Source organism: Protobothrops mucrosquamatus, unplaced genomic scaffold, assembly GCF_001527695.2.
Source record: "Protobothrops mucrosquamatus isolate PMUCROS unplaced genomic scaffold, P.Mucros_1.0 scaffold3530, whole genome shotgun sequence".
NCBI lineage: Eukaryota > Metazoa > Chordata > Lepidosauria > Squamata > Viperidae > Protobothrops > Protobothrops mucrosquamatus.
The window spans coordinates 25,763-53,310 of record NW_015389499.1 but is presented as its reverse complement, the minus strand read 5'-3'; the positions used below and the strand labels follow the sequence as shown (position 1 = coordinate 53,310).

The window sequence follows — 27,548 nt, the reverse complement described above, 5'->3', positions numbered from 1 at the left end:
ATGATCCAGGTTCTCTTGGTAACCATATGCTTAGCAGTTTTTCCATATCAAGGTAAGATGTTCTCTTTGGTTCCCTTGTTCAGATTATTACTGCTAAAAGTCTATGACACCTAACAAATTTCTATGGTTTTTCTTTGGATACTGAACCAAAATTTGCTCCACTTCAGTTTCTATAGACTTAGCAAAATAATGCTCTCAAAGATAACATAAAGTTACATAAATGGTTTTTTGATATTTGCTTACATTTTGTCAAACCACGAACAGATCCTAAGAAAGAAAAGGATATTCTTTCTTATCCTAAGATACTCAGAAGAAAAGCTCATTCAAGATGGAGAGAAAGTTTTTCAATAATGTGAGTTTAAAAAAAAAAGATTATAAGACTGAAGAGAACAGAGAGACAGAGATTATGGCAAAAAAAAATTCAAGAAGCAAAATGTTAATGAAAAATAAAATGTTTACAGTTTTAATTTTCTTTCAATAGATCAATTAGACATAATATGTAGCCAAACAAAAGCTAGTGCTATTGTTGTTACAGAGAATATTCAAACTGTGCTCAAGGTAATATGACACTAACTTTTCTCAATGCAAGATTTTGAATTATCTTAAATTATTTCTTCCCTCCTTCCCTTTTACGCTGCAAAAAACCAGGGAGATTCCCTTCTGAAATTCTTCCCATGTTCTCCTTCCTTCTGTGAGCTGTGATACCTTTTACATGCCAGTTGATTAGTTTGTTGCCCTTCCTCCTTTCTCCCAAGTCATTCCCACATATCATTACAAGCAACCCAACACAATCGATTCACATGGTTGCCAAACACAATTAAAGGTTAGAAGCTCACTGGGGTAGCCCTCTTCTTTTTAAAGCAAGAATAGATGGGGATGCCCTTACCAGATGGCAGCTTCCAAAATTAGAACAGTAATTTATGTAGAACGATATAGGAAAGAAGAAAGGGAGATGGAAGGGAAATTGCTGCTTATTCTGTGCTCTAAGCAAGAGAGGAATAGTATGTTTGTTTGCTAGTAGGTGGAGTTGAACCTCTCCCATGATTCTGGGAGCATCAGGTACACATGGGTAGGTACATAAATAGCTATGAGGAAGATGTATTCTTCTGTCTGGGGCTTCCGTTCTCAGCTTATCAGTCTGAGAAGATACTGTATATTCCCAAGGCCAAATGCTAATTCTGCCTCTCTCTCTCTCTCTCTCTCTCTCTCTCTCTCTCTCTCTCTCTCTCTCTCTCTCTCTCTCTCTCTCTCTCTCTCTCTCAATTCTGGAGGTGTTTGGCTAGCAGTTTTTTCCCCAAACCTTATGGAAATTGATATTTCAGTTTATTGTTTTGTTTCCATTTGCAACTATAAGCACAAAAATCATATATCCAGAAGTACTGTAGGTGTTGGACTGCCATATTTACAAAATAAGTTAAGGAACAAATAGCAGGTGACCATGCAATGTCCATAAATCTAAGTTTTCCAACTGTTGGTCTAATTCTGAAATAACTAAATCTGATTATGTACATGTTGTTTGATGCCCCAGTGATAACTATGATGCTGTGGACTCTCCATAGATACTTTTGAAAGTGAAAGAAAAGAAAGTCAGCAAAATTATTAGGATGGCAGTGAAATAGCAGTTCAACTGAAAGGAATTCCTAATAAGCTATATTTGCATAATAAGCTATGTTTGCCTAGCTTTTTGACTAATGGATATGCTAAACCATAATGTAGTATGGTTTACTGAGTTGTATGAATCACATTATTTTGATTTACTGTTTCGGGTGTTATCCTTATCACACAGTACACAAACTTCCAGATTGGTTGAGATTTATTTATTTGTTTTTCTGATTATTCAAGCTCCAAAATGTTTCTTTTGCACCTGCCCAAAGCAATGTCTCCAGTTAGACTTCTAGCTCCCAAACATCATTCAGCAAACTGCATTCCCAGAGAAAATCTGGATTTCTGTGCAGTGTCCCACTAGAAAAAGATTCCATTCTTCACTGATAACTGAATAACAAATTGTGTTGTGGATGTGAGAATGGTAGAATAACATCCCAAAGTAAACCAAACCTTTCTTTTCTTTTTCCTTACGAAGGGAGCTCTATAATTCTGGAATCTGGGAACATTAATGATTATGAAGTAGTGTATCCACAAAAAGTCACTGCATTGCCCAAAGGAGCAGTTCAGCAAAACGTAAGAAAAAGATCTTTGTTTCATCAACAAATTATTTCTTGTCAGCTCACAGAAAGTTTGATATTCCTTTGCTGCCATCTAACGGTTATCTGGATTTCGCATTGCAATCTAATGTTCCTGCTTGAATTATTTATGTATTAATTAAACAAATTTATATGGCCGCCCAATTCACACAAAATTGAGGAGACTCTTCGTAACTTAAAACAGAATTTCCTAATATGTATAAGTTAGTATAACTGATAAAGTGTTGGGAGACACCCAGCCGTAAAGTGAGGAGAGATCAAGCAACGAATTAGTCATTTCATAGCTGCAACAGATCCAGCTCTCCCCGCCCCCTGGAAATTCCATTAAAGTTTATCTATTTGTTCTGAAGAGAAGGGAAGCAGTCTAGGGAGATTCCTGTATTATAGGCAGAATACAATAAAGTAGTTGATTTAAACTCTATGTGTGTGGATCTGGTTACTTATGCCTAACATAAATTTACTGTTAATAGGCAACTTTGAGGGATTTCTTCTTCCTTTTTATGTTCTTGGGTCATCCTTCATAAAAGATGATGGGCAGCTGTGACAGCTATGAACCATGAGATATGAAATTATCCTTTCTAGCTTCCCAGAATGCATCACTTTGAAATATAAAAGTTGTGTTTCTAGGTGAAGATGGTATAGTGGTTACAGCTCAAGATTAGGACTAAGTACCAAATTCAAGTCCATCACTGGATGACTTTTGAGTCCGTCTCTCTGTCCCAGCATAACCTCATTCACCAAGATGTACAATTAGAGAATGAGATCTTGAACTTATGCAGGAAAGTTCATTTAAGAACTTACAGTTCAAAGCACCAGATGAGATACTCTAAATCTCATAAATAGTCTGCTTATGGCAAATTATTTATTAGATTTGAATTGATACAGGTGTAGAGTTGTTAAGTGGGTGCACATTTTATTTGCCTAATTTTTTGAAAAACTAAACCCTGAACTCTTTGCTTTTCAGTATGAAGACACCATGCAATATGAATTTAAAGTGAATGGAGAGCCAGTGGTCCTTCACCTAGAAAAAAATAAGTATGCTAACTCAGAGGTTCTCTTAACTTTATTAGGACAATGTGGAAAATGTATATTCCTGGACACAATCTAAGAGAAATAATAATCGCATTCCTTTGTTTGGAAATTAAATTAAATGTCACTGTGTAGGAAAAATGGATATAGTGATTGAATATGTTAATTATATCTTATCTCAGAACTGAGACTTTTTTTACTCCTGCTTTCCTGTAGTACACTGCTGGACCATAACAATTTTAGACAAAGTTGAACCATTCAAGGCTCATAACCTTCTAGCACTTGAATTAACTAGGTTAGTTATGAAATATTGCAGAGATTTTAAAGTGATTGCTTATGCTGCTTCACAGATGCCCCGTCAATCTGAATAACATTTCCTAGGAGGCCTATATAGCTGCTCAACTTACATCAGAATTTATATGTTAAAGCGTAAAAGGCAGGAAATGTCATGTCCTTTTAAGGACCGAAAGGAGACATGACCGAAACAGGCCCCAATTTCACTACACTTTTTAAAAAAAAAAAAATGCCATGTGAGTCTTCTCAGAGATGTTCCATTTCAACTGTAAATTAAGATATGAATAAAAATATTATGCAAATGTAAGCCACCTGACTTATATTTGCATAATAACTAACCATTGAAACGAGTTTTTGCTCTTTCACTGACTCATCTAGCCAGGCCTTAAAAAAATATTGGCAGCTTTGTTTCACTTTGGGGAACAGAAATGGAATGAAACTATTTTTCAGAAGAAAAGAAAAACATAGCTGGAAGGGACCTTGGAGGTCTTCTAGTCCACCCCCCTGCTCAAGCAGGAGACTATACCATTCAATAGCTGTCCAGTCATTCCTTGAAAACCTCTAGTGATGGAACACCCACAACTTCTGAAGGCAAGCCATTCCACCGATTAATTGGTCTCATTCTCAGGAAATTTCTCTTAATTCTAGGTTGGATTTCTCATGTGTAAATAAACCACGAACACCACTAAAAGAAAGTGTGCCATTTTCATTACCCTGAAACCTGTAAATGTCATATTGCAGTTTAAATTAGTATGGCAGCCACTAAACTGTAAACAAGTCTCGGCAACCTGGTGCAATTTAATATTGAGATACATAGTTGGAGCATTGGGATTGACTGTCTGGCTTTGATTATAAAATGTATTTTAGTTTTGACCACATTATATGTGCCTCCAAATGTATATTGCTTTTATTATTAAGTATAAGCTACAAAGAAATTACCCTATATGTATCTGTGTATCACTTTATCTTATACTACTGGAGATGCTAAATTCTAATGTGCGCTTTAGAAGTTCTAGTGTCTCCTTTTGTTTTGTTTAAATATGAAAGCTGTATGGAATTTCAAGGGTAGCATCTAGATGCTCTTGTTTTGGCATGGAAGCAAAGCAGGACTAGAGAAGGAAGACCAGCAAGGAATATCTAGACTGGAAAAATAGAAGGCAATGCCAAGTGTATAGATGTGATACCAGGAATGGAAAGTGACTCCATACATTGGTTTAAAACTTCAAGAGAGATGCTTCTGTATGAAGGTTCACGGCATTTATTTCCTTGAGGTTCCTTCAAATTATTCTAAAGTAAATAGAGCTATACTGTTCTCCTTTATAGACCCAGCAGTTCCATGAGACTGTTGTATAGACTAGAACAGGGGTCTTCAAACTTGGCCCTTTTATGACTTCTGGACTGGCTGAGGAATTCTGGGAGTTGAAGTCCAAGGGCCAGGTTTGAGGACCCATGGACTAGAAGAATGAAAAGAAGACACAATACAAAATGTCTTCTCCTGGTCCATCATTCTCCTCTGAGCCTTGATGAAGAGAATTGCACAGCTTCCTTAGTGTAAATATCTTTCTTCAGGTGAATCTAGTATGCACAGCCCTCTTAAATAGCGCTCTTGATGGGATTGAAATACCTGCTCATTTCCTTTGATACCAAAGAAGATGCTTAAAATGCCACTATACGGTAGTTGTAAACCTATTATAAAATTATCTCTGTCCTACTTAATTCCTGAGATAGATATTCTCTTTTTTCATTCTTTCCAGAGGACTTTTTTCAGAAGATTACAGCGAGACTCATTATTCCCCTGATGGCAGAGAAATTACAACATACCCCTTGGTTGAGGTAGGGTCTCACTTTTAAGAGTCTTGCCTTTAGGAAATAAATTGAAATGAATATTTGTCCACAATATTACAAATATACAAGAACGAGACCAGGCTACTCAAAAAAGAAGGGTTATATATGTATGAAGTATCTTATATTGATATGTATGGATCGTTAAACCCAGATTGTTTTACTTATTGAATTACCGGGGCAATATTTCAATCATTTTCTACTGGTTAAAAGCCAATATTTTGGGGATTGAGTTTCACAAATAGATTTATTATGAGAACATCAGGTTTATAAGATCTATATTTTCATTTTTAAACCAAACTACAGTCTTTTATTTGTAATACCAAAAGTGAGATAAATTCACTTTGCTCCTATACAGAAATCCATATAATATCTTTCATATTAAAATGGTCCAGAACGTGGCCCTACCAGCTGCAAAAAAATTACAGCACTAACATGCTTCATGAAGTCCTTGGCTCCTTGCCCCCAAATTGATCTAAACATGCATCCTCTGTCTCCAAAAAATATCTACTTCTGGCTTAGCATCTTCAAAGTTCATACAAATTGTTCCTACTTAGTGTGTAACAGAAATCTTTTGATTTTAATGTCTGCATGGATCCTGCTTCCAGATAATGTTAGGAATCATATCTCTCTGTATATTCTGAAAGCTTTCCTTGTGTGAGCTCAAGAAAATAATGACTATTTGGTATCATTAGTAAAAATAAATTTTTCAGTAAGATTTCAGAATGTAGGACAAACATCAAGTCTAAAATTTCTTCAGCAAATCCTGTGGTTCAGCACTAGAGTTCACCTCCAAGAAAAAATTTTATATTTTTGTGTTGGTTATCTGCCCAAGCAGGTCGTCTGTCCCCCTGAATCAAAATTTTCTGAATAACTGCTGTCTTAATATTTCGTTGATGTTGTGGAATACATTGGAACTGTACTTCTGCTCATCAAATCACACTGCAGACCAGCTTTAACCAGTGTAGTCCTCTTGTCTCCCTCCAGGATCACTGCTATTATCATGGACGCATCCACAATGAAGCTGACTCAACTGCAAGCATCAGTGTATGCGATGGTTTGAAGTAAGATAGTCTCTAATATTTTATTTATTTTATTAAAGAATAATATACTGCTCTTGGAGTTGTCACAGTTAAAATGAAGGACATCAGTTTTTCATGGAAATTAGTTGGGTGTGATCCAAGACTTCTGCAGAATTAAGAAAGACTTTGGTTGAATACCAAGAAGAGCTGCTGCCAGTGAGTAGAGACACTAGGGAGCTAAATCAGATCTGTCTAAAGGAACTTCCAAGCCCCTGTGTCCTTTACATATAGGAGGTGATGTTACAGGTAGAGAAGATAAGTAGGTTTCAGATTGCATACCTTGCTAGAAAGTGTATAGGAAGAGGCAAGCAGACTCTTCAGTTCTACCCAGAAACACTTTCTTGAGCCACTCTGCACACCTTCTCCAACCAGCTTAGCCACTTAAAGATCCCAAAATTTAGAAGGTCCTTTTCATTAGTCAGAATCAACGCCCTCTCAACATCTGTTACTGAAGGAAGATACTGAAAGATCCCCTTTGAACAGAGTCTGTGTCCATGCAGTGAAAATATGGAACACAGCAGAATAACAACAGAATAATAAAGGAAAAACAGGATGACCAAATAACAGCATTGGAAGGGACCTTGGAGGTCTTCTAGTCCAACCTCCTGCTCAGGTAGGAGACCTATATCAATTTAGACAAATAGATGTCAGTCTCTTCTTAAAAATCAGAAGTGATGAAATACCCACAACATCTAAAGGTAAACTTTTCCACTGGTTAATTGTTCCAACTGTAAGAAAATTTCTCCTTAGTTCTAAGTTGGTTCTCTCCTTGATTACTTTCCATCCATTGCTTCTTCTCCTGTCATCAGATGATATGGAGAATAGGCTGTTCCACACTTTTTTGTGATAGCCCCTTAAATATTGAAAGACTATCATGTCATCTCTACTTCTTCTTGTCGTTAGCCTGAATGTACCCAGTTCCTGCAACCATTCATCATATGTTTTAGCCTCTAGCTCCTTGTTAGTCTGCATTGTTATTCATGTTATTCTGTATTGCCTTCTCTATAAAGATGCTTGCCAAGAATTGTTATTTCCATTCTTTATTAAATATCCTGGTCATCCTGACTTTTATCTTAAATTACTACCAGATCAATCTGATTTTATTTCCTTCCTTCCAGTTATATTTTTTTCTGTTTTTATCCTAATTAATTGTGATTTTGGGGTTCATCTGTTGGTCTATGGCTGAATAAAGATTTATTGATTGAGTGTATGAGAGGGATATATATATTTACAAGATATAAAGTATTTCACCCTTATGAGATAAAGTTTTACACAAAAACAGGATCTTTCAAATGGCTTTAGTCTTGCATTTGTATAGCTAGAAACTTTATTTTTTTTAACATACTAGGAAATATGCAATGTTGGATTCCATACCAAAGTATCTCCAAACAAATATTGTACAGATATTTTGTGGTTGCATTGAGTGTGTGAAATCTCTTATATCTTTTTGATCATAGCTGTATCTTTGAGATGTATGAGAAAAGGATATGAGTGCTGAGTAAAGAAAATAAAAAATTCAGTGGGTGTTAAGAAGGGATTCAGAAACACATAGAATGTTGACTTGGTTAGTTAAAAATGGGTCTCAGAGCTGAGTTTCATTACCCAACTAGGTAACATCATCAGTGCAGGTTATCTCTGAATTAACAATATTTTCTTCTGTTGCTTCTCCATCTCTGATCACCCTTTTCCACATTGTTTTACAGAGGACATTTCAAGCTTCAAGGGGAGATGTACCTTATTGAACCTTTGAAGTTTTCTGACAGTGAAGCCCATGCAGTCTACAAATATGAAAAAGTAGAAAAAGAGGATGAGGCTCCCAAAATGTGTGGGGTAACCGAGACTAATTGGAAATCAGATGAGCCCATCAAGGCTTCTCAGTTAGTTGTTACTGCTGAAGTAAGTCCCATAGTAAAAACATGGTTTGAGAACAGGGATTCATTTACTTGTTTCTAAAATGTAAAGTAAGAGAGAAATTCTTTGGGGAGGGGTGATTAGATAGAATTCAAAAGGGAGGAGACCCTATTTCTATTTTTTTTATTCTAGCCATGGTATAAAAGAAATAATGGAAACTTGATGAACAGAAAATACACGTTCCAGGCTTATAGCATTTTCTTTAATCATACAAACTTAATTTGGAGATTTGAATCAAAATGGATTTAAATGAATCTCCAAATCATCTCCACTTTCTAAATCAATTTTAAAAAATCAAATTATCAATTTGGATGCCTCTTTTATGCATGCAGAGAGGACTTGGAATGGGGGGGGGGAACTTGTTTGAAATATTTAACTATTTTGAAATGTCTGATAAGACCATTACATAATCTTGACTCCATTTTCCAATTTCATTTGAATCATCAAGTTGGATTGATGCAATGACTGAATGAAAAGTGCCAAATTGAATCTGGTCACAATTGACCCTCATACTCCCAATATTTTCCTCCTTTACTGGAGGAACAAAAATTAGAAAACAAAATGTTGCATCCAAAGTAACAGTTCTTTCCTTTCCTTTTGGTGACATAAGTTGAAACTGGCTGAAATATATCTAGCAATTCAAAATCTCAACTTTTTTTATTAAAATGTTAAAATTGACATGGAACAACAGTTGTTGTTACAATAGAATACCAAAAGACAAGTGAAGATGTCAAAATTGATTGTGAAATCTGGTTTGCCTTTTGGCTTCAGTGTTTCTAGCAATTCAAGTTTCTGTATCCTCAGCAAGTTGTGGTTATTTATGCTTAATTGGTCCTTAATTGGTCCTCTATCTTGAATGTCCTTTTCTCAATGTCAGGTCATGATCACTTTATTCAAACTGGATCTAGTGCAGCAGAGTTAAGAAAGTGGCTGTCAGAGAGCAAGGAGAGAAATTGCACTCTGGAATTGGCAATTTGGCCTTGTAGTTCTGTATGCTGAAAAAACACGAGTACACTTTCCTAGGGAAAGAAGCAAGTAACGCACCCTCACACATTCAGGTCTCAGCATAAGTCTACTTCCTGAGCAATCTGGGTCCTCCAGTGGTGGAATCTAACGGGAATGCAGGAGGGAGGGGCTCTTTCCCAGGGAAATAAGAGGCAGATCAGCAATGAGTCCTTGGATGGCAGAAAGAAGCCCCGAAGGGATCCTCCCTAAAACCTTCACAGGGTGTATCTCATGGTTACACACAGTGTGCTTTAGTCTGGCAAGATTCCCGTCTATACGAGAACAGCAATAAAGAAACAATTCTGAACAATTAACCATGTTTTCTTGTTCCTTCTGCCTGAGAAGTCTGAAACAATATTTCAGTAATCATTTTATAATTACATCAAAAGAAAGGCATAATTATTTGGCCATTAAGAGTGAGTTCAGTGGGTCAAAATGTCTGATTGCCTCCCCTTACCTTGTCTTTGATACGTAGTGTGATATGATTGCAGGCAAGGTCTAATTGGTTCCATAGAATGACCACATCATCATGTTTCTCATGTGATTGGTTGGGATGCTTTGTTTGAGAAGGAAAAGGAAAGGTGAGAAAGTCATTGGAGCATCATTTAGACAGGCTGAAAAACAGGTCAAAGAGAGCAATTTCCTCACGTGTCTGTTCTTATTCCTATTAAATTCGGTTCAGAATTAGGTATTCATATATAATTTATCTTTAAATGTAGGCATCATTAACTGGAAACAAGTGTCATACCTTATTAATACAAAGAAAGTGACTTTTTAAAAATGAAACCACTTTTGTTTCTGCTTGACAATCCATTGCATAATGTATTTTTTCCTCAAAACTTTGTCAGCACTTTCCCTAAGTCAGAGTTCCTCAACCTTTCCAGTTTTGCAGACAGGTGGGGGAGGGGATGGTTCCACATGAGCAGTGGGGTTATGCGTGCACCCAGATCTATTTGTGTGAGCAGTGGGCACACCCCCACTCATGCAAATGGAGCACACCCACCCATGCTTGCTCACCGGTCATGCAAGTGGAGATGCAAGCGCTCACCTGCCACTTCCATGGCCCGGTTCCGAAAGGCTCAAGGCCCAGGGATAAAATTTTAACAAGCTGTCTCCCTATAAATGTCTTCTTGAAAGAACCAATATTTCTGAAAGTTCAAGTATTTTGACCAGAGATTAAAACAAGCACTTTTCTGATTATCTGATGATGACCAGCGTTCCTGTTGGTTGCTGGGAGCAACATGTCTAAACAGGCTTTTCTTTATTGTTCTCTTTAGGAACAAAGATACTTGAACACCAGAAAATACATTGAGCTTGTCATAGTTGCAGACAATGTAATGGTAAGTATCCTGGATATCTCTCCATTTTCTTTCTGCATTGAGCACAGCATTTTGTTTCTGCCTTTTTTAATGTGGGCATTTTTGAAGATATTAACAAACATCCTAACTGGCTTTCTCTTAAAATGTGTTTTATCATAAACTTTCATATTTTTTGTTATTGGACCCAACCAACATTTACAAAATTAAGAGACATTTGCACATTTGTTCTTCCTGGATACCATCTAAATTTATTTTTATCCAGCACTGGTTAAACAGTTCTGTAGATTTCTTTGAAGCATCCCTGCACTCTTTTTTTATCCAAGTTGACAACACATGAAGAAAAAGATGTATAGTGAAGAATGCTTATCTCATACATCTCTGAACATGGAAATATAGCATCCAATTTAGAAAAGCATTTCAGTAGGCTGACTAAAATTTTCTCCAACCAGAAAAAAGCCCATGTATGCTGCTGAAAAGTTAAAAATCTTTAATATATTAATGGCACAAACGTAGATTAGAAAATCAGCAATCTGCTTGGATAAAAATTATTATTACATCAGCAAATTCAATGATCCTTTCACTGATCTGTTCTTTCTCTCCCTCCTTCTCTCCCTTCTTCCTATAATTATGATCTCAACTTTTTTTGTCTTTTCTGTAGTTCAAGAAATACACCAGCAATTCAACTGCTATAAAAACAAGAATATATGCACGTGTCAACACTTTAAATCTGGTAAGAGGACATGGCAAATATTATTTCGCTTGTTGATTTTAAACTTCTCTCAGCCCCAGCCCAGACTTTCACTGTGTTCACACAACATTTAATCAGGTAAAGAGAGAGAGAAGATGGATTTCTACAAGAATGCTAATTTTTGTGGCTTTGAGTGAGTTAAAACTAGGTCATTTGGCCAGCTGGTGATCCAGCATGTGAGGCCATCTCAGAAAATGGGTTAATTCAGTAATTAAGTTAATAAGCCTCTTATGGGAATACAGCCACTGTGTTGGGAGGATGCAAATCCAAAAGTGTTGCAAGAATTCAGTCAGAACTATATCTGTAGCTGGATTCTTTCAGGCTGTGGTTAATGGTTCTGATCCTGGAGATTAGAAAGAGATGGACAGAATCAGCCTATTCCAAGCTCAGTTGATAATGAAACTGATCCCTGAGAAGAAACCTGGAGAGAGGAACTCAACTTGACGTGGATTGTGGTACTTAGGAGGAGATACACCCGTATTGCAGTCTTCTGTTAGCCGTATTTACATTTTCACTGTTGATGATTAGTTAGAAGCAGGGAGACAACAGGAAGATTGATGAGTCAACTCTCATCAACATTATTATTATTGCCCAATATATAGAGTCCTTAGTGCTGTCTGAGCTTGGTGGTTTCCTTGCAGACATTTCATTATCTGACTACTCCACATGAGTGAGCAAAGCAGCAAACTCAGAGAGCACCAAGGACTTCAACCTTGAGCTCCAGAGATTTCTCTTCTATTGATGCCTAGATCTATTTTTTTTCACATGCCCATAGAGGCCAATGTCAGTTGCTTTTTAATCTTGAAATGTTTCTCAAGGTTTACTTGTGTTTGAGTTTCTGATTGATGCCATGTCCACCTGACAGATTTTCAGAGCTTTCAATATTTATATAGCACTGATTGGCCTAGAAATTTGGTCCAACAAAGATTTTATTAACGTGCAGTCAGCATCAAAAGTTACTTTGGACTTATTTGGAAACTGGAGAAAGACAGTCTTGCTGAACCGCAAAAGACATGATAATGCTCAGTTACTCACGTAAGTCTCATTGTGGGGAAAGGGAGTGGGGGTGGCCGGGAGTGGAGGGTTATGGGGAGGTTAGTGCTTGCACAGAGTTTCTGCTCTATGCTCTATGCTTTAAACCATGTGTGAACTATGTTTCTGGGTCAAAGTCAACCACTTATTTTTTTGTAGATGAGTGCTGGTTTTGAGAAGTCCTTGAATGACTGCAGGTGAAAAACCCAGCTTGATTTGATTTCACATGCATTTAAAATTGAAACTCAAATGATTATAAATAACCCCACAGTTAAATTGATAGACAAAATCTATTAAATAAATATGTATTTGGGGTTTGCATAGTTAATGGAATTAAATTAACCCAATGGGCTGCATTCAGACAACATGCTAACCCCTCTCCCCAACCTCATTCATGCTAACACCAGACTCACCATACAGTGAAAATGCATCCTGAATATTTTTAACAGACCTGATTAGTTAAACGTCTTCTGAGACTAGAGCCTAAAATGAATTCTAATGTTCTGAAAACTGGTAGTAACTGAGGACGGGTCGAGGGATTTGCAGAAAGCCATAGTTATGTCTGCTCTAAGACTACAGAACGTGCTTCTATCTTCTATCAATTTTATCCCCCTCCCCGTCTTTGTTATAGGGGGATTGACTTTGATGGACCAACTGTAGGAAGGGCTTATGTGGCCAGCATGTGTGACCCGAAGGATTCTGTAGGAATTGTTCAGGTTAGTAGAAAGGATACCTGTTATCTATTTGTACTCAGATGAAAACTTACATACAGGCAAAACTTCTTTACAAATGAAGTCTCTTCTTCTTTTTGATCCACGTCATTTTCATCCACATTTATTTATAGATTTGACATCTCCAGGTCCTGCCTCAACTGATGGCATTTTGGTGCAATCCATTCTAGAACAAGCTTTTTGTATGCAATGAGCTATATGTCAAAGATGACAATATATTATATATTATGTTTCTGGATCAGGAGGAGTCAAACCGTGCTCTAATTGGCAAATGAGCAGGTCAAATCCTGTTACAATACTTCCAAATAATGCATCTGAGTAATATTCTTAGCAATCCTAATGACCAACATGAGTCACCTTTCTTTCATTCCAAGAAATTTAGATTGCATATGACTGAATTATAGTATATTGAGAAAATGAGAGAATACTAAATCTATTTAAAAAGAAAAAACTCCAGTATTTTAAGATCCTGCAAGAAAACCATATTATTTAAATTGATCCTATCCATTTATTGAGAAACAGTAAACTTAGTTTTTTGTTCATGTAGAAAAAATTGAACAGGCAATAAACAAAACTTAAACAACAAATTTCATAAAGATTTGTTTCTTAATAGCAGAGTTAGGATCCTAGTAGTATGAGGTAATCCTAAGCCTGTTTGCCCGAGAAGGTCATTTTATTCAGAAAGACCAACTCATTCTTAAGTCTGTTTAGGATGGCTACCTTCAATATTCTGAAAATGCGAGCTTGTAGCAAAAGACACTGAGTAGTTTTTGGACTGAAGTTGCCTGTAAGTTTTAGTAACTGAATAAATGTAGACAGCAAATGGATGCATAAGTTTTTATCTTCTCCTGTGCTGTAGCTTCTGGGCTTTAAAGTTTCCTTCTGGATATATTTGTGTATGTTCTGCAGTTTTGGTGGGCATACATACATTCAGAAGAGGTAGAGGAATCCTAAATTGGTCACTTAGTCATCAGTTTTAGCCACTTAGTGCTAATAATAATTGGATTTACTTTCAGTTTCTTGATGGAGTAACAATAAACAAAGTGTTCTCTTTTCTTTAGGATCATAACAAACTAGATGTTATGGTTGCAATCACAATGGCCCATGAGCTGGGTCATAATCTGGGCATTAATCATGACGGAAATCAGTGTAATTGCGGTGGTAACCCATGCATCATGTCTGCGACGCTAAAGTAAGCATTGACGAAAACTTTTAATGTCTTTCCAATCAAGTTATTTTTAAATGGTTGCAATTGTTAAATTAAATATGCTGAGAACTTACACTGTTCCAATATCTCAGAGGCTGCCACATAGAAGAGGGAGGCAAGCTATTCTCCAAAACACCTGAAGGCTGGACAAGAAGCAACAGATGGAAACTGTAATGCTCTATACATGGGGCTCCCTGTGGGGAGCATCCGGAGACTGCAACTGGTCCAGAATGCGGCCGCGCGGGCGGTGTTGGGAGGGACTCGTCGCTCCCATGTAACACCGCTGCTGCGCGAGCTGCACTGGCTACCAGTGGCTTTCCGGGTGCGCTTTAAGGTGTTAGTTACCACCTTTAAAGCGCTCCATGGNATATTTGGTTTTTAATAGGTTTTTATGGGGGGATGATGTTTTAAGTGTTTTAATATGCTGTAAGCCGCCCTGAGTCCTATAGGGAGAAGGGCGGCATATAAATCCATGTTAAATTAAATTAAAAATTAAATTAAAAATCAAGGAGAGAATCAACCTAGAACTAAGGAGAAACTTCCTGACAGTTAGAACAATTAACTAGTGTAACAACCTGCCTCCAGAAGCTGTGGATGCTCCAACACTGGAGGTTTTCATGAAGAGACTGGACAGCTACTTGTGTGGAACAGTATAGTGGTTCCTCTTTGAGCAGAGGGTTGGACTAGATAACCTCCAAGGTCCCTTCCAACTTTATCATTATCATTATCATTATTAAAATGAAATGGTCAGGGAGTTACAAAAAAAGAGGGTTTGGGTCATTTGTGTGTCACTTTACCATGTGTAGTTAAAATGTGTGGTATTTAAAAAGGTAGAACTGTTCTCAACAATTGAATAGCCATCCTTCAGTAGCTTCCTCCAAAACACCAGAGTTTAAAGAAACAGCGTAGGAAGCATAGCCAAAGAAACCAAATATTAATATCTGTGATGGATAAAGAGGAAACCAAGTTAGATGTTAAAGACTTTCCTAAAGTGGGAAGCAGAATGGGAAAAAAAATATTCTGAACCAGGCAACAGCAGGAAGAAAACGATAAATTAGCATCCTTGGGGTTTTCCTGCCTCGCCCTTTCAGAATCGCAGAGTTGGAAGGGACTTTGGAGGTCATCTAGTCCAACCCTCTGTTCAAACAGGAAGCCCTATACCATTCCAGTCAAATGGCTGTCCAGACTCTTCTTGAAAACCCCCAGTGTTGGAGCATCCACAACTTCTGGAGGCAAGTCGTTCCACTGATCGTTTTCACTGTCAGGAAATTTCTCCTTATTTCTAGGTTGGATGTCTCCTTACTTTTTCATCAGGGTAGAATATGTTACATCTCTGTCATATATTGCAGTCTTCTGAAATCAACAGGTAGCAATGTACAGGAAGTCATTGACTTACAACCATTTGTTTAGCAACCGTTCAAAGTTACACTGGCCCTGAGAACAGTGACCTACTACCGGTCCTCGCTATTACAGCCATCACAGCCTCCCTTCAGTCACGGAATCAGAATTGGGGCAGTTGGTGACACCCACGTGTGTTTATGACGGATGCAGCATTGTGCATTCATGGAATCTTCATTTGTGACTTTCCCAGCTGTCTTCCCATATGCCAGGGGTGTCAAACTGCCACCCCGTGGGCCGGACATGTCACGAGGAAACTGCACCCACCCTATTGCCGGCAATGGGGAAAAGGTTCCAATACATCACGCAACGTCATGTGATGTCGCAAGTTTGACATGTCAGCCATATGCAAAGCCAATGGAGCAAGCTGGGGGTCTCTTAATGATTGTGTGATTCACTTAACAAAGTGGCAAAACTGGTTGTAAAACTCAGCATGACTCACTTAACAACTGGCTTGCTGGGCAATGGAAATTCTGGTCTCGGTCGTGACAGCAAGTCAAGGACTACTAAGATTTTTGTCTGGGTGCAAATTTAGGCCTTACTTCATCAAGAAGGAAAAAGAAAAGAAGAAAGGAAGCAAAATCTTCTCAGCAATTGTCTGTTGCAAAACTCTCCATAACTTTTGTGTAAGCATTTTGTGTAGGCTCAGTGAGCATCCCAGCTATTGATCAATTTCTGGTTTCTTCGGCTAAAGCCCTAGGACTTCATTGTCTCCTATTTCATGCAAGGGCAAGGAGAGCAGGAAGTATGGAGAATGCCATGTAGCCTTTCCTGTCCTTCCTGAAGGATTTCCGGGCATCGTGATTACTCTTTAATACTTCTAGACACTTCATGGTGTTTTGTACAGAAGACTTTGCTTAGAAAACAATTTTGCTCAATTAACCCCACCAAAGAAGTCTGGTGCAACTTTGACCTTGGAAGAAGACCATCTTGTCTATTTAATGGCCACCAGAAGATTCTCTTTGTGTTCTTGTTTCCACCCGATAACTTGAGGGCCAATGATTATATTCCTAATGATTTGAATTAACATTAGGAAGGTGCTTTGCTGGGCTTAGGATGCCATCTTTGCATCTATTTAAATATGCAGCTTCAGAGGTCAGTGGTATGTTGCTGATATTATCGCCATTATAACAAAAGAAATCAACAACAAATACTTTAAGGCAAATAGGGGGTTAACATACTTAGCTCTCTAAATTCATTGTTATAAAAAGTACTATCCCTCCAAAAGAAGAAAAGAAAAACTGGTTCAAAATTGAAGTTTTTCCTTCAATTATATTATTGCCCTTCCACAGAGAGGTTGACTGAAAATGAAAACAAAAGGCAGCTCACTCAAACACAAGACGCAGCTCAATCAACTTATATCACATGGAGTTCTCATTGCAAATCTATTTTGTTAAAAAAGAAAGGAAAGTTACTGGAATTAAAAATGAGGGAGCATAATCTGGGATTACGATCAAGGGGTACAAAACATTCCCTTATCTATTTTGTTAGACTTAGAGAAAAAAAACCTCCTCATTTCTTCATTAGCCATCCCTTTTCCATCTTATATGTTTTTGCAATGAATTCTGTTCCTAGTCCTAATATGGATGTTGTCATGGTTTTATTTTGATTCATCTCTACAGCAACGAACCTTCCAGTCGGTTCAGCAATTGTAGTCTTAATCAATATTCGAGTGATATTATTCATAATCATCAATGCCTTTTGAATGAACCCTCGAGGAAAGATGTTGTTTCACCTCCAAATATGGATGATGTGATGGTCTTATTTTGGTTCATCTCTACAGCTTTGAGCCTGTCTTTCGGTTCAGCGATTGTAGTCGGGACGAACATTGGAAGTATCTTATTGATAAGAGGCCTCCGTGCATTCTCAACATACCCGTGAAAACAGATATTGTTTCACCTCCAGTTTGTGGAAATTACTTTGTGGAGGTGGGAGAAGAATGTGACTGTGGCCTTCCTGCAGTAAGTTTTTTTTTTTAATCAACAAGAGTAATTCAAAGAACTTTCTCAAAAATGGGAATCCTTGCAAAACCATCTGGTTTCTAAGTGTTTGAGCCATCCAAGGGGTTGGTTTGTGAATGGCATAAGCTTGTGTCCTTTTTCTACATGCATGTATGAAGGATTTCTTGGATTTGGTTCACCAGTTGTAGAGGAATGGAGAACTGGTACCTCACTCCCATTTGGGGAAGCCGGCATATTTTTTTAAAAAATGGGTGACTGACCACTCCAAGAAAATCCTTCCCTACTAAAAACCCCTATTTTGTTGATATGGCCACATTATCTGTACCACTATTTTCTTGAGCTGCTTCCTCCCAGAATTTGTGATCTTTAATCTATATAATGTTTTTTATAAGAACAGTAATTTAGTAAAGTGTTCTCTTTATATTTTAAAATACACATGTAATGGTCTGTGAGAATGTCCTTGAGAGACCAAAGGAGGAGGAAAAATCAACTCAATGTTCAGATAAGAGGATATCTTAGTCTGCAGAAGCCAGGGGATTTGGCAAGCATCTCAAGCTGAACACTCCATCTCAATTTCTTGATCCATAAAGACGAGGTGGTAGAAATATACTTTCAGTATTGAAAGATTCTGCTACTGTAACCTTACAATCAAGGTAGTGTTAATACTCATGGTTGGTGCTTCTTCTCTGGACTACCTTAAAGTCTGACATCATGAGTAGAAAATCCCTCATGAATAAGAAAGGAATGTGGGTGTACATTGACTTCACAATTAGGTGAGGATGTTTTTATTTGTTTTATTCTTTTCATATAGAAGATATCAGATAAATCTGTTTCACATAGATATGCTATCCTCCATTTGAAATAACAGTTTGCGCATTTGCAAGCATGAACCCCATAAGAGGGAACACATTGCAGAAATGTCTTTTTCCTTGGGAGTTTCCCTCTTCAAAATAGACCAATTAAAAAAGACCAGGCTGAAAAGCCTATGACATCATTTGATATGTTTTGGTTTTCAGAATTGTCAAAATCAGTGCTGCGATGCTGCAACTTGCAAACTGAGACCTGGAACACAATGTGAAGATGGAGAGTGTTGTGAGCAATGCCAGGTAAGGCTTGTTTATTTTTAACACCAGGAGAGATTTTACCCTGCTCCATACTAGCCATATAGAAATGTAATATCTCTTGGCTGTTTACTATGATCAAAACATTTTAACCCTATTCCTATCCCTTCTTTCAGTTTATTTGACCCTTATGAACATATCCATCAGCAACACATTGTCTAGGTTTCAACATTTAACTTACTAATACATGTTAAATTCCTTTCTCTCTACCTCGTTTTTATAACCATTGATAAAAGGTATCCCATATTCTAAAGCAGGCATGTGAAACTGCCGGCCCATGGGCTGGATGCGTCACACCGAAACCACACGATATATCGTGCGACGTCATGTGATGTCGCAGGGTGACATGCCTGTTCTAAAGTTCTAAAGTATACTGAATCTTCTTTCTTTTTCATTTTCAATCTAAAATTTTTTTAATTAACTCTTCCTCCATTTTTCCAATATTGAGCGAATACAATTCTCGCTGCAGTTAATATATGTAAAATTAGATATATACACTCTTTCTCATAATTTCCTACAGTTATGCCTAACAAAAATCATTTTGGCTTAAAATCTATGTTTTTTAGTCATTTTCTCTAACCATATGTGTATTCTTGACCAGAATCTTTGGGACATGTCCACCGAAGATGGTAATAAGTGCCTGGTTTTTGTCTACATTTCCAACAGCTGCTAGATATGTTTTTAACCTCACCAGTGTTAAATGCCATCTGTAGAACATTTTGTATAGATATTCTTTGTACGCCACCACTTTTGTTATTTTAGCATTTCTTTCCCAAAGGCTTTGCCAGTTTTCTAGTTTTATTGTTGTGTCCAAAAATCTTTGCCCATGTTATCATTGTTTCTTTAACTTGTTCCTCTTTAAACTTAACATATATTTATAAAGTTTCTTAATCAATTTTTCATCTGATATCAGTAGTATCTTGTCAAATTCTGTCTGTTCTTTATAAAATCCAGATGTTTTAACATCTTTTTCATATCTCGTTTGGATTTGCAGATATGGCCACCATGGTAGGTCAATACCCTGTTCTTCTAATTCTTGTCTGTGTTTTAATTTCCCTTCATTATTCAAAATGTCTTTATAAGTCACAATTTTCTCATAGTTAGTTAGGTTTGGGTGAACAAATGCTTCCATTGTTGAGAGCCATCCAGGTATTTTCATGTAAACTTTCACTTTTACTTTTTCCCATTCTAAAAAAACTGCATTTCTTATATAATGATATTGAAGGTATCTGTGTATTTTATTGTTCCCATACTATAGAAAGGCATGCCACCCAAGTTGTAAGTCATGTCCCTCTAGGTATAGTAGTCTTTTATCTCTATAGTAGTCTTTTATCTCTTTTAGTCATGTTAATACAGCTGCTTGATAGTATAAAGTCCAGTCGGGCAGTCCAAATCCTCCATTTTCTTTCGCTTCTTGAAGCATTTTCAGTCTAATTCTAGCTTTTTTTCCTTGCCAAATGAATTTCAGTATTAATTTATTTAGTTCATCAAAGACGTTTTTCCTAATCTTATAGGTATTGTTTGAAATAAAAAAAGTATTTTTGGTAGAATATTCATCTTCACTGTTGCTATTCTCCCCAGCATGGAAAGTTGTAAGTTTTTCCATTTTTCCAAGTCTAGTTTTATTTTAGTAATTTTACGTAATTGTCTTCTGTTTTATTTCGGCATGTTAAATCATGCCTGTGAAAATAATATATTTGTTCTTTGACTGAGTTTGCATGGAAACCCAGTTTAAATAAGAGTGGGCAATGTTTGAGATTGGTGCCCTAACTCAGCTTCCTAACTTTCTGGAAGCTTCTAAGAGGTCGCTGGTAATGCTGTGACATTTTTCTCTCTGAGCCTTTTAGGATGGAAAATAGGTGCAGGAGACTTCTGGAAGTAAAGTTGCCTTTTTTTTTCCCCTTAAGTTCTCTACCTGCTCTCTAAAGCTCCAAATTCAGGTGTTTTTGTGGCGCATTCTGGAGGTGCTGCAGGACCAATGAAAGAAAGGTGCTAGTTCCTCATTCCTTCTTTCTTTGTGGGATCCCAGTGGACTCTGTAATGAACTTTTTGAGCAGAGTGGCCCAAAACATTTTGTTATTTGCATATTTCCATCACAAGCCTAGTTTCACAGCAGTAGAAGGGAGCCACGTGTTTTTCAGCATGTGACAGAAAATTCTATGAATGCTTCTTCCCCTGTAGAGAAATAAAAATATATCATGAGAAGTTCAGCAATTCACTTTTTGCTGCTTTTTCATGGCAGCCCAATTGATTTTCCCTTTATGGTTGGCCAACAGGTAGAACTTGTTTTTCAGGAATTGAGCCTTTCATTGCAATCATTTCCCCACAACAAATAAGACAGACTGGGACTTCTAGGCACCACACACAGTTGTAGCAGGGCAGGGATGCCTTGCTTGGTGATCCTCTAGACAGATGAAGAGGAGGTTTTGAAATGTGTTATGAACCATGGTTTGACTCTTTGATATCTGCTGCTGAAGAGTGATAGCTGGAGTATTTTTGATTCTCACCCACAGTTTAAGGGGGCAGGAACAGAATGCCGGGCAGCAGAGAGTGAGTGTGACATTGCTGAAAGCTGCACTGGCCAATCTGCTGAGTGTCCCACGGATGACTTCCAAAGGAATGGACAACCATGCCTAAACAACAATGGTTACTGTTACAATGGGAAGTGCCCCATCTTGACAGACCAATGTATTTCTTTCCTTGGGCCAAGTAAGTCAACCTTAGGATTTCAGAATATAAAATATATATCTTATAAAAGATTAAGACATTGCCATTAATGAAAGATATTTTTATCCTTTGTATCCATAGTAAATTATCATTAGATTTCTGTTCTGTAACAGAGTTGGAAGGAGCCTTGGAGGTCTTCTAGTCCACCTCCCTGCTCAAGCAGGAAGCCTTATACCATTTCCAATCTCTTCTTTAAAAAATCTCCAGTGTTGGAGCACCCACAACTTCTGATGGTCTTTTCCAGAAAGAATAATTTTTCAAGATGAAGTTCTTTCTTTGAAGGCTTTAGAGCCCAGCCCTCCAGATCTTTTGTTTTAAAGTTCCAGTCATCCCTAGAGAACTTGGCTAATGGTCAAAGATGATGGCAGTTGTCGACCAGAAATCTGGAAAGATGGACTTTGGGGGAAGGATGCTTTTGTGGGTTGTCGATACATGCCCAAATTGGACAAAAATCTGAAACAATCTCAATAAAAGATAATGTAATTTGATTATGGGACTGTATGCTAAGAATATTCAAACCCTGAGATTGAAACTTTCTTTGCATTTGGCATAATAATTGAAGAGACAGATGTTGGGGATGTGATTCTTGTCACTGATCACTCCTGACTTTCAGACTATTCACAAAATTTTCAGAATGGTTTTATGTTGAAAAAGGAAACTGAAAATAAGTTCCCTTTTTCATATAAAGAAGACAGTTTTCAGTAATCAGGGAGATTTATCTTGGCCATAGATCAGTGGTGCAGTGAGGCTTTGCATATAGAAAGCCCAAACACAGATTTCAGGTCACTAATTAAAAGAGTCAGAATTAACAGAATAACTGAGTTGGAGGAGTCTTGGAGGTCTTCTAGCCCAACCCCCTGCTCTAGCAGGAAACTGTATACCATTTCCAATCTCTTATTTAAGAGATTGTAGCACCCACAACTTCTGAAGGCAATCCATTCCACCGATTAATTGTTCTAACACAAAATTTCTCCTGATTTCTAGGTTGGTTCACTCCTTCATTAGCTTCCATTCATTAGTCTTGTTCTCCCTTCAGGTGTTTGGAAAATAGCTTGGCCCCCTCATCTTTGTGGCAGTCCCTCAAATATTGGAACACTGCTATCATGTCACCTCTAGTCTTTCTTTTCATTAAATTAGACCTATCCAATTTGTGCCACTGTTTTTCATAAGTTTTAGCCTCCAATCCCCTAATCATATTTGCTGCTTTTCTCTGTGTTCTTTCTAGAATCTCAACAACATTTTTTATATAATGGCGAACAAAACTGGATGCAATGTTCCAAGTGTGATCTTACCAAAGCATTATAAAGTGGTACTAACATGTCACATGATCTTGATTTTATGTCTCTATTAATATAGACTAGGACTGTGTTGGATTTTTGGCAGTTGCAGCACACTGATGGTGCATATTTAAGTGGTTGTCCACTAGGACTCCAAGATCCCTCTTATAGTTATAGTACTGAGCCAGGTATCACCTATTCTGTACCTGTGATTTGGTTTTTCTTGCCTAAATATACTTTTTTTCACCATTGAATTCATTTTGTTAGATAGGATCGAGTGTTGAAGTCTCTCAGGATCCTCCTGGATCTTAAGCCTATCTTCTGGAAGGATGGCTACTCCCACCAGCTTGGTGTTGTCTATAAATTTGATGAGTTGCCCTTCTGTCCCCTTGTCTGCATTGTTTATGAAGGGTCAGATGGCATGCGATGGTGATTGGGAATCCAAATTGCAAATCAGAACATTGTTCCACTTGTTTGATCAATCCATCAATTGGATTTATGGAGGATGTTATTTAGACAATAAATGGATACTTGCTGGATTATTTCCATTGCTCTCAGTTCAAACAAAGAAATCTTTATTTTGGTCAGTTAAATAGCATAAAATGATGTAACATTCCAAAGAATGGAAATAGCTCACTCTTTTGCAAGTAATCCAGCTATATTCAGAAAGGCTTATGCCCAGGAATTGACAGGCCTCAAACCAAGAATGACACATGATGGTTCTTACAAGCTGAGTTCTTTCTTCTTTCACTCCTGTAGACAAAATCTTGCTGGATTAAGGACTCTACTATCTGCATCTACAATACACTCTGTGGATAATTAGGGAGGAGCTGTCTTCGCCCTCTTTCTCTCACATGTAATATTGGGGCTGAATTGCCTCTTATTCATCCTGACTGCACCCCCTCCCACCCAGGGATCCCCCTCCTCACTGCATTCGAGCACAGGAATGTATCTACAATAGTGTTAAACTTGGAAAATGGAGAATGAGGACACAGAGGAACGAAGCTGTACTCAGATTCCCCTCCAGTCATTGATTTACTGCAGGGTCTTCTGCAACTTGCATAAAGTGGCTTCAGCTTTTATGTCCATAAAATGAAATAAGCCTGTTTAGTGTAGTACTGTATTAAGCAGAGAATGATTCAGTCAAAATGAGGATTAGATAAATAATGGATTACGAAATAATAGATTACAAATAAGCAAATATTAACTAGCAAATAATAAGCAACTGATCTCTCCTCTGAGATCTCTTAAGCCATTCTTTATCCTTCTGGCATGTTACACACTCAGGTATTTGTCTTGGTTCCTCACTCCTTCCTGCAGGTGGAACTGTGGGTCCAGATGGATGTTTTAATAATAACCTGAAAGGCAAAGGTAATTTCTACTGCAGAAAGGAAAACGGTAGAAAGATTCCATGTGCACCACAGTAAGCAATCTAAATTATTTCCTGCTATGATGATGATATAAAATAAGGATAATATAAAAAATATTTTTATGTCCACATCTGTTGGAACTTGATTCTATCACCTGGCTAAAACAACAGAAATGTGAGTCAATTTCTGAATGGCTAATTTTCCTTTGTTTTCCATCTTGGGTTACAAGGTGGAACAAAAGCTGGGTGTAAAAGGAGTGCCATGAGGATAGAAGTGCCTTTTAAAAGATTGTGTCAGAAAGGAGAGATACTCCTTGACCTACAACTATTCATTTAATGACTTCAAAGAAGTGACACACAACTAGTCCTTGCACTTACAACTGTTGCAGCATGTGAGTCATGTAAGCAAAATTTGGGTGCTTGGCGACCAACATATATTTATGAGGGCTGCAGTGTCCCAAGGTCACATGATCACCATTTCCGACCTTCCCAGCCAGATTCTAATAAACCAAAGTCAATGGGGGAAGTCAGATTTGCTTAACAACCATGTGATTCATTTAACAATTGTAGTGATTCAAAAAGCTCATAAAATTTGGTGCAGCTCACAGCCTTGATTAGAAATGGAAATTCTTCACCAATTTGTGATCATAAGTCAAGGGCTACACTATAATCAGCCTTTCTCTTTGGGAGGACATCACCCACCTTATTTACCTTGCATATTACTGAATAAAGCCTAGTTGGCTGAGTGTATGGATTGCATTTAGTCATAAATCATGATTTAGAAACCACAATGGCTAAATTTGCACCACATCTTGAACCCAAACTAAACAATAACACACATTTTCTTTTAGTAATGTGTGTAAATCCAAACTCTACCTTTAGCTCTTACACAAACACACAGATCCCTGTGCCATTGTTTCCCGTTAAAACAAGGGAAGTTCAATCTTTATTTCTCTTTACTCTCATATTTTTATTAAATTGAAATGGAATAATAGCCATTTTTCAGGGCAATTTCCCTTTCCAATGTTTAGTGCAGTTGCCCCAATCTTTAGATTTCAACTCCCATCATCCCCTGTCATCCAATGATCAGAGATTATGAGAATTTTAAGCCAGAGAACTGGAAAAACCAAGCCTCCTAAAATCTACTTTAGGAGTTTTCCTGGTGGATAACAGATGCATTTCTTGCTCTTAAGATAAGAATCCTGACTCATCCATCTTCACCCTCAAAAACAGGGAAATCACTGTGAGCCAGTTGGAGATACAGGAACTGTGTTCTCTGTTTTGCTCCAAACCTTGAAACACTTTGTGAGATTTTTCAGTTATGTGTTGGGGGCAACGAGTTCCTACTGAGATTGAGCAAAGGTCTGGTTCTCCATCTCTAATTAAACACACACACACAACACACATAAAGGTTAACCAAGATCAAGAATGTTGGCAGAGTCACTCATGCCCTGCTCCCAGTTGGATTACTGCATAGCGTTAACCCTTGAAGAGCGTTTGGAAGCTACAACTGATACAGAAGGCAATGACAATGTGACTCCATTGTTACACAAGCTGCACAGGTAGCCAGTGTGCTTCTGGAAAATTCAGGGAGTTGGTCATGACCTTTAAAGCCCTTTATGCCATGGGTCCAGGATATCCGTGGAACTGCCTTACCTTGTTGGGACTAACCTGCCCCAGTGCTTCCGTGGAAAGGGCCTGCTTCGTATTCTGCCAACCAAACACTTTTGGCTAGTGAGGTGCAGGAGAAAAGCCTTTTCTGCTGTGGCCCCCCTTGGCAATATTTTCTTGTCAGGGGTGAGGTCTGCCCCAGAATTCTGGCCTCCCGGAACAGCCTATAAGCTTGGCTCTACCTGGGTCCCCAGCATGGGCCTGCTATGTTGGGGAGGGCTGACTGGGTAGAGAAGGTATTCTCACCCACAGACTGCCCTTCATCTTGGTTTTTAATTTTTAACTTTTATTCTAATTGTTTTTAGCCATTTCTAACTTTTTATTGTATTGTAAGTCACCCAGGATATGGGGGCATGGGAAACAAACAAACAAAATGCTTGCAAATAAAGAACCGGCCTCTCATTACTCCATTCTTGTTAATTAGTATGAATTCACTGTTTCCTTTTCAGGGATGTAAAGTGTGGCAGGTTATTCTGCGTACAGGGTCCAATTGGAAAGAAAATTACATGCCAAAGCACATATTCACCAGATGACCCAGACTATGGAATGGTTGATCATGGAACAAAATGCGCAGATGGAAAGGTTAGTAAAAGTTTACCGCTAATCTGTGTGCTCTAAAGTCTGATTCCACAAGGTGATCACTAAAAATTTCACAATGGATCTTGCTGAAAGCTGGTTTAGATTTTCCACACTACAGTGAATCTGCATAGAAGAAAAAGCATCCATCTAGCCTTCTTTTGGTTGTTGTTATTTTGTTTTTCCTTCAAAGAACAAGCCCCAACAAATGAAGTGGATGTCCAGGGCTGTTTCTTTCTTGCAAGAACAAAACGCCTGGCCTTCTCAGAGCCTTGTGCTTTTCTCTCACAGCATCTTCTGGACAGACTGTCAAGAGACAGTCCTTTCTCTTAACTTGTAGGCATCTCCATTGGGAAGGTGGAAGAGAGAAATGAAAGAATCAGGGCACAGCTGGTTGTGACCTAAAGGTTACCAGTTCAATGAATCTATTTAGAAGTGCTGAAGCAATCCCAAAGCTTATCTTAAAGGATCAGGAATCATTTCCCTTGATTTTTATAACCTGAAAGAAGTTTGGGTTAGTTCTAAGGAATGACAGAGTTTAGTTGTGTAGGAAAGTGCTGTCTTACTCCATTGATAATCTCTTACTTTGACTTTCAGGTCTGCAGCAACAGGCAGTGTGTTGATGTGACTACAGCCTACTAATCAACCTCTGGCTTCTCTCTGATTTGATTTTGGAGATCCTTCTTCCAGAAGGTTTCACTTCCCTCTAGTCCAAAGAGATCCATCTGTCTTTATCCTACTAGTAAATCACCCTTAGCTTCCAGATGGCATCCAAATTATGCAATATTTCTTCTCCATGTTTAATCTGATTATCTTTTGCTGTAATCAAACTTTTTTTCCCACCACAAAGCTCCATGGGCATGTACAACACTAAGGGCTTATTTGCTATCAAGAAAAAAAATGGCCATTTTACCGTTTGCCAATTGCAAAACACATTTAATGCAACAGGTTCTGCCTTTTGAGCTGGGGTATTCGAAGTCAATGCTTCCTCTCCCACAATTTCACGCTGTAGCTGCTTCCATCAATAAACTAACTATTCTCATTCTG

General features: G+C 37.8%; 1 protein-coding gene across 1 annotated transcript; it reads left to right on the top strand.

The window, feature by feature from the left end:
• Positions 1 to 27,548, top strand: LOC107297785 (zinc metalloproteinase-disintegrin-like VMP-III). Its single transcript, XM_015827145.1, has 17 exons — positions 1 to 52; positions 2,081 to 2,178; positions 3,166 to 3,252; positions 5,253 to 5,357; positions 6,354 to 6,430; positions 8,152 to 8,344; positions 10,642 to 10,704; positions 11,342 to 11,413; positions 12,297 to 12,466; positions 13,095 to 13,179; positions 14,256 to 14,386; positions 17,583 to 17,760; positions 18,777 to 18,866; positions 21,395 to 21,590; positions 24,206 to 24,308; positions 26,375 to 26,507; positions 27,099 to 27,548. The coding sequence occupies exons 1-17, from the start codon at positions 1 to 3 to the stop codon at positions 27,141 to 27,143; spliced, it is 1,878 nt and encodes a 625-aa protein (XP_015682631.1). The 3' UTR covers positions 27,144 to 27,548.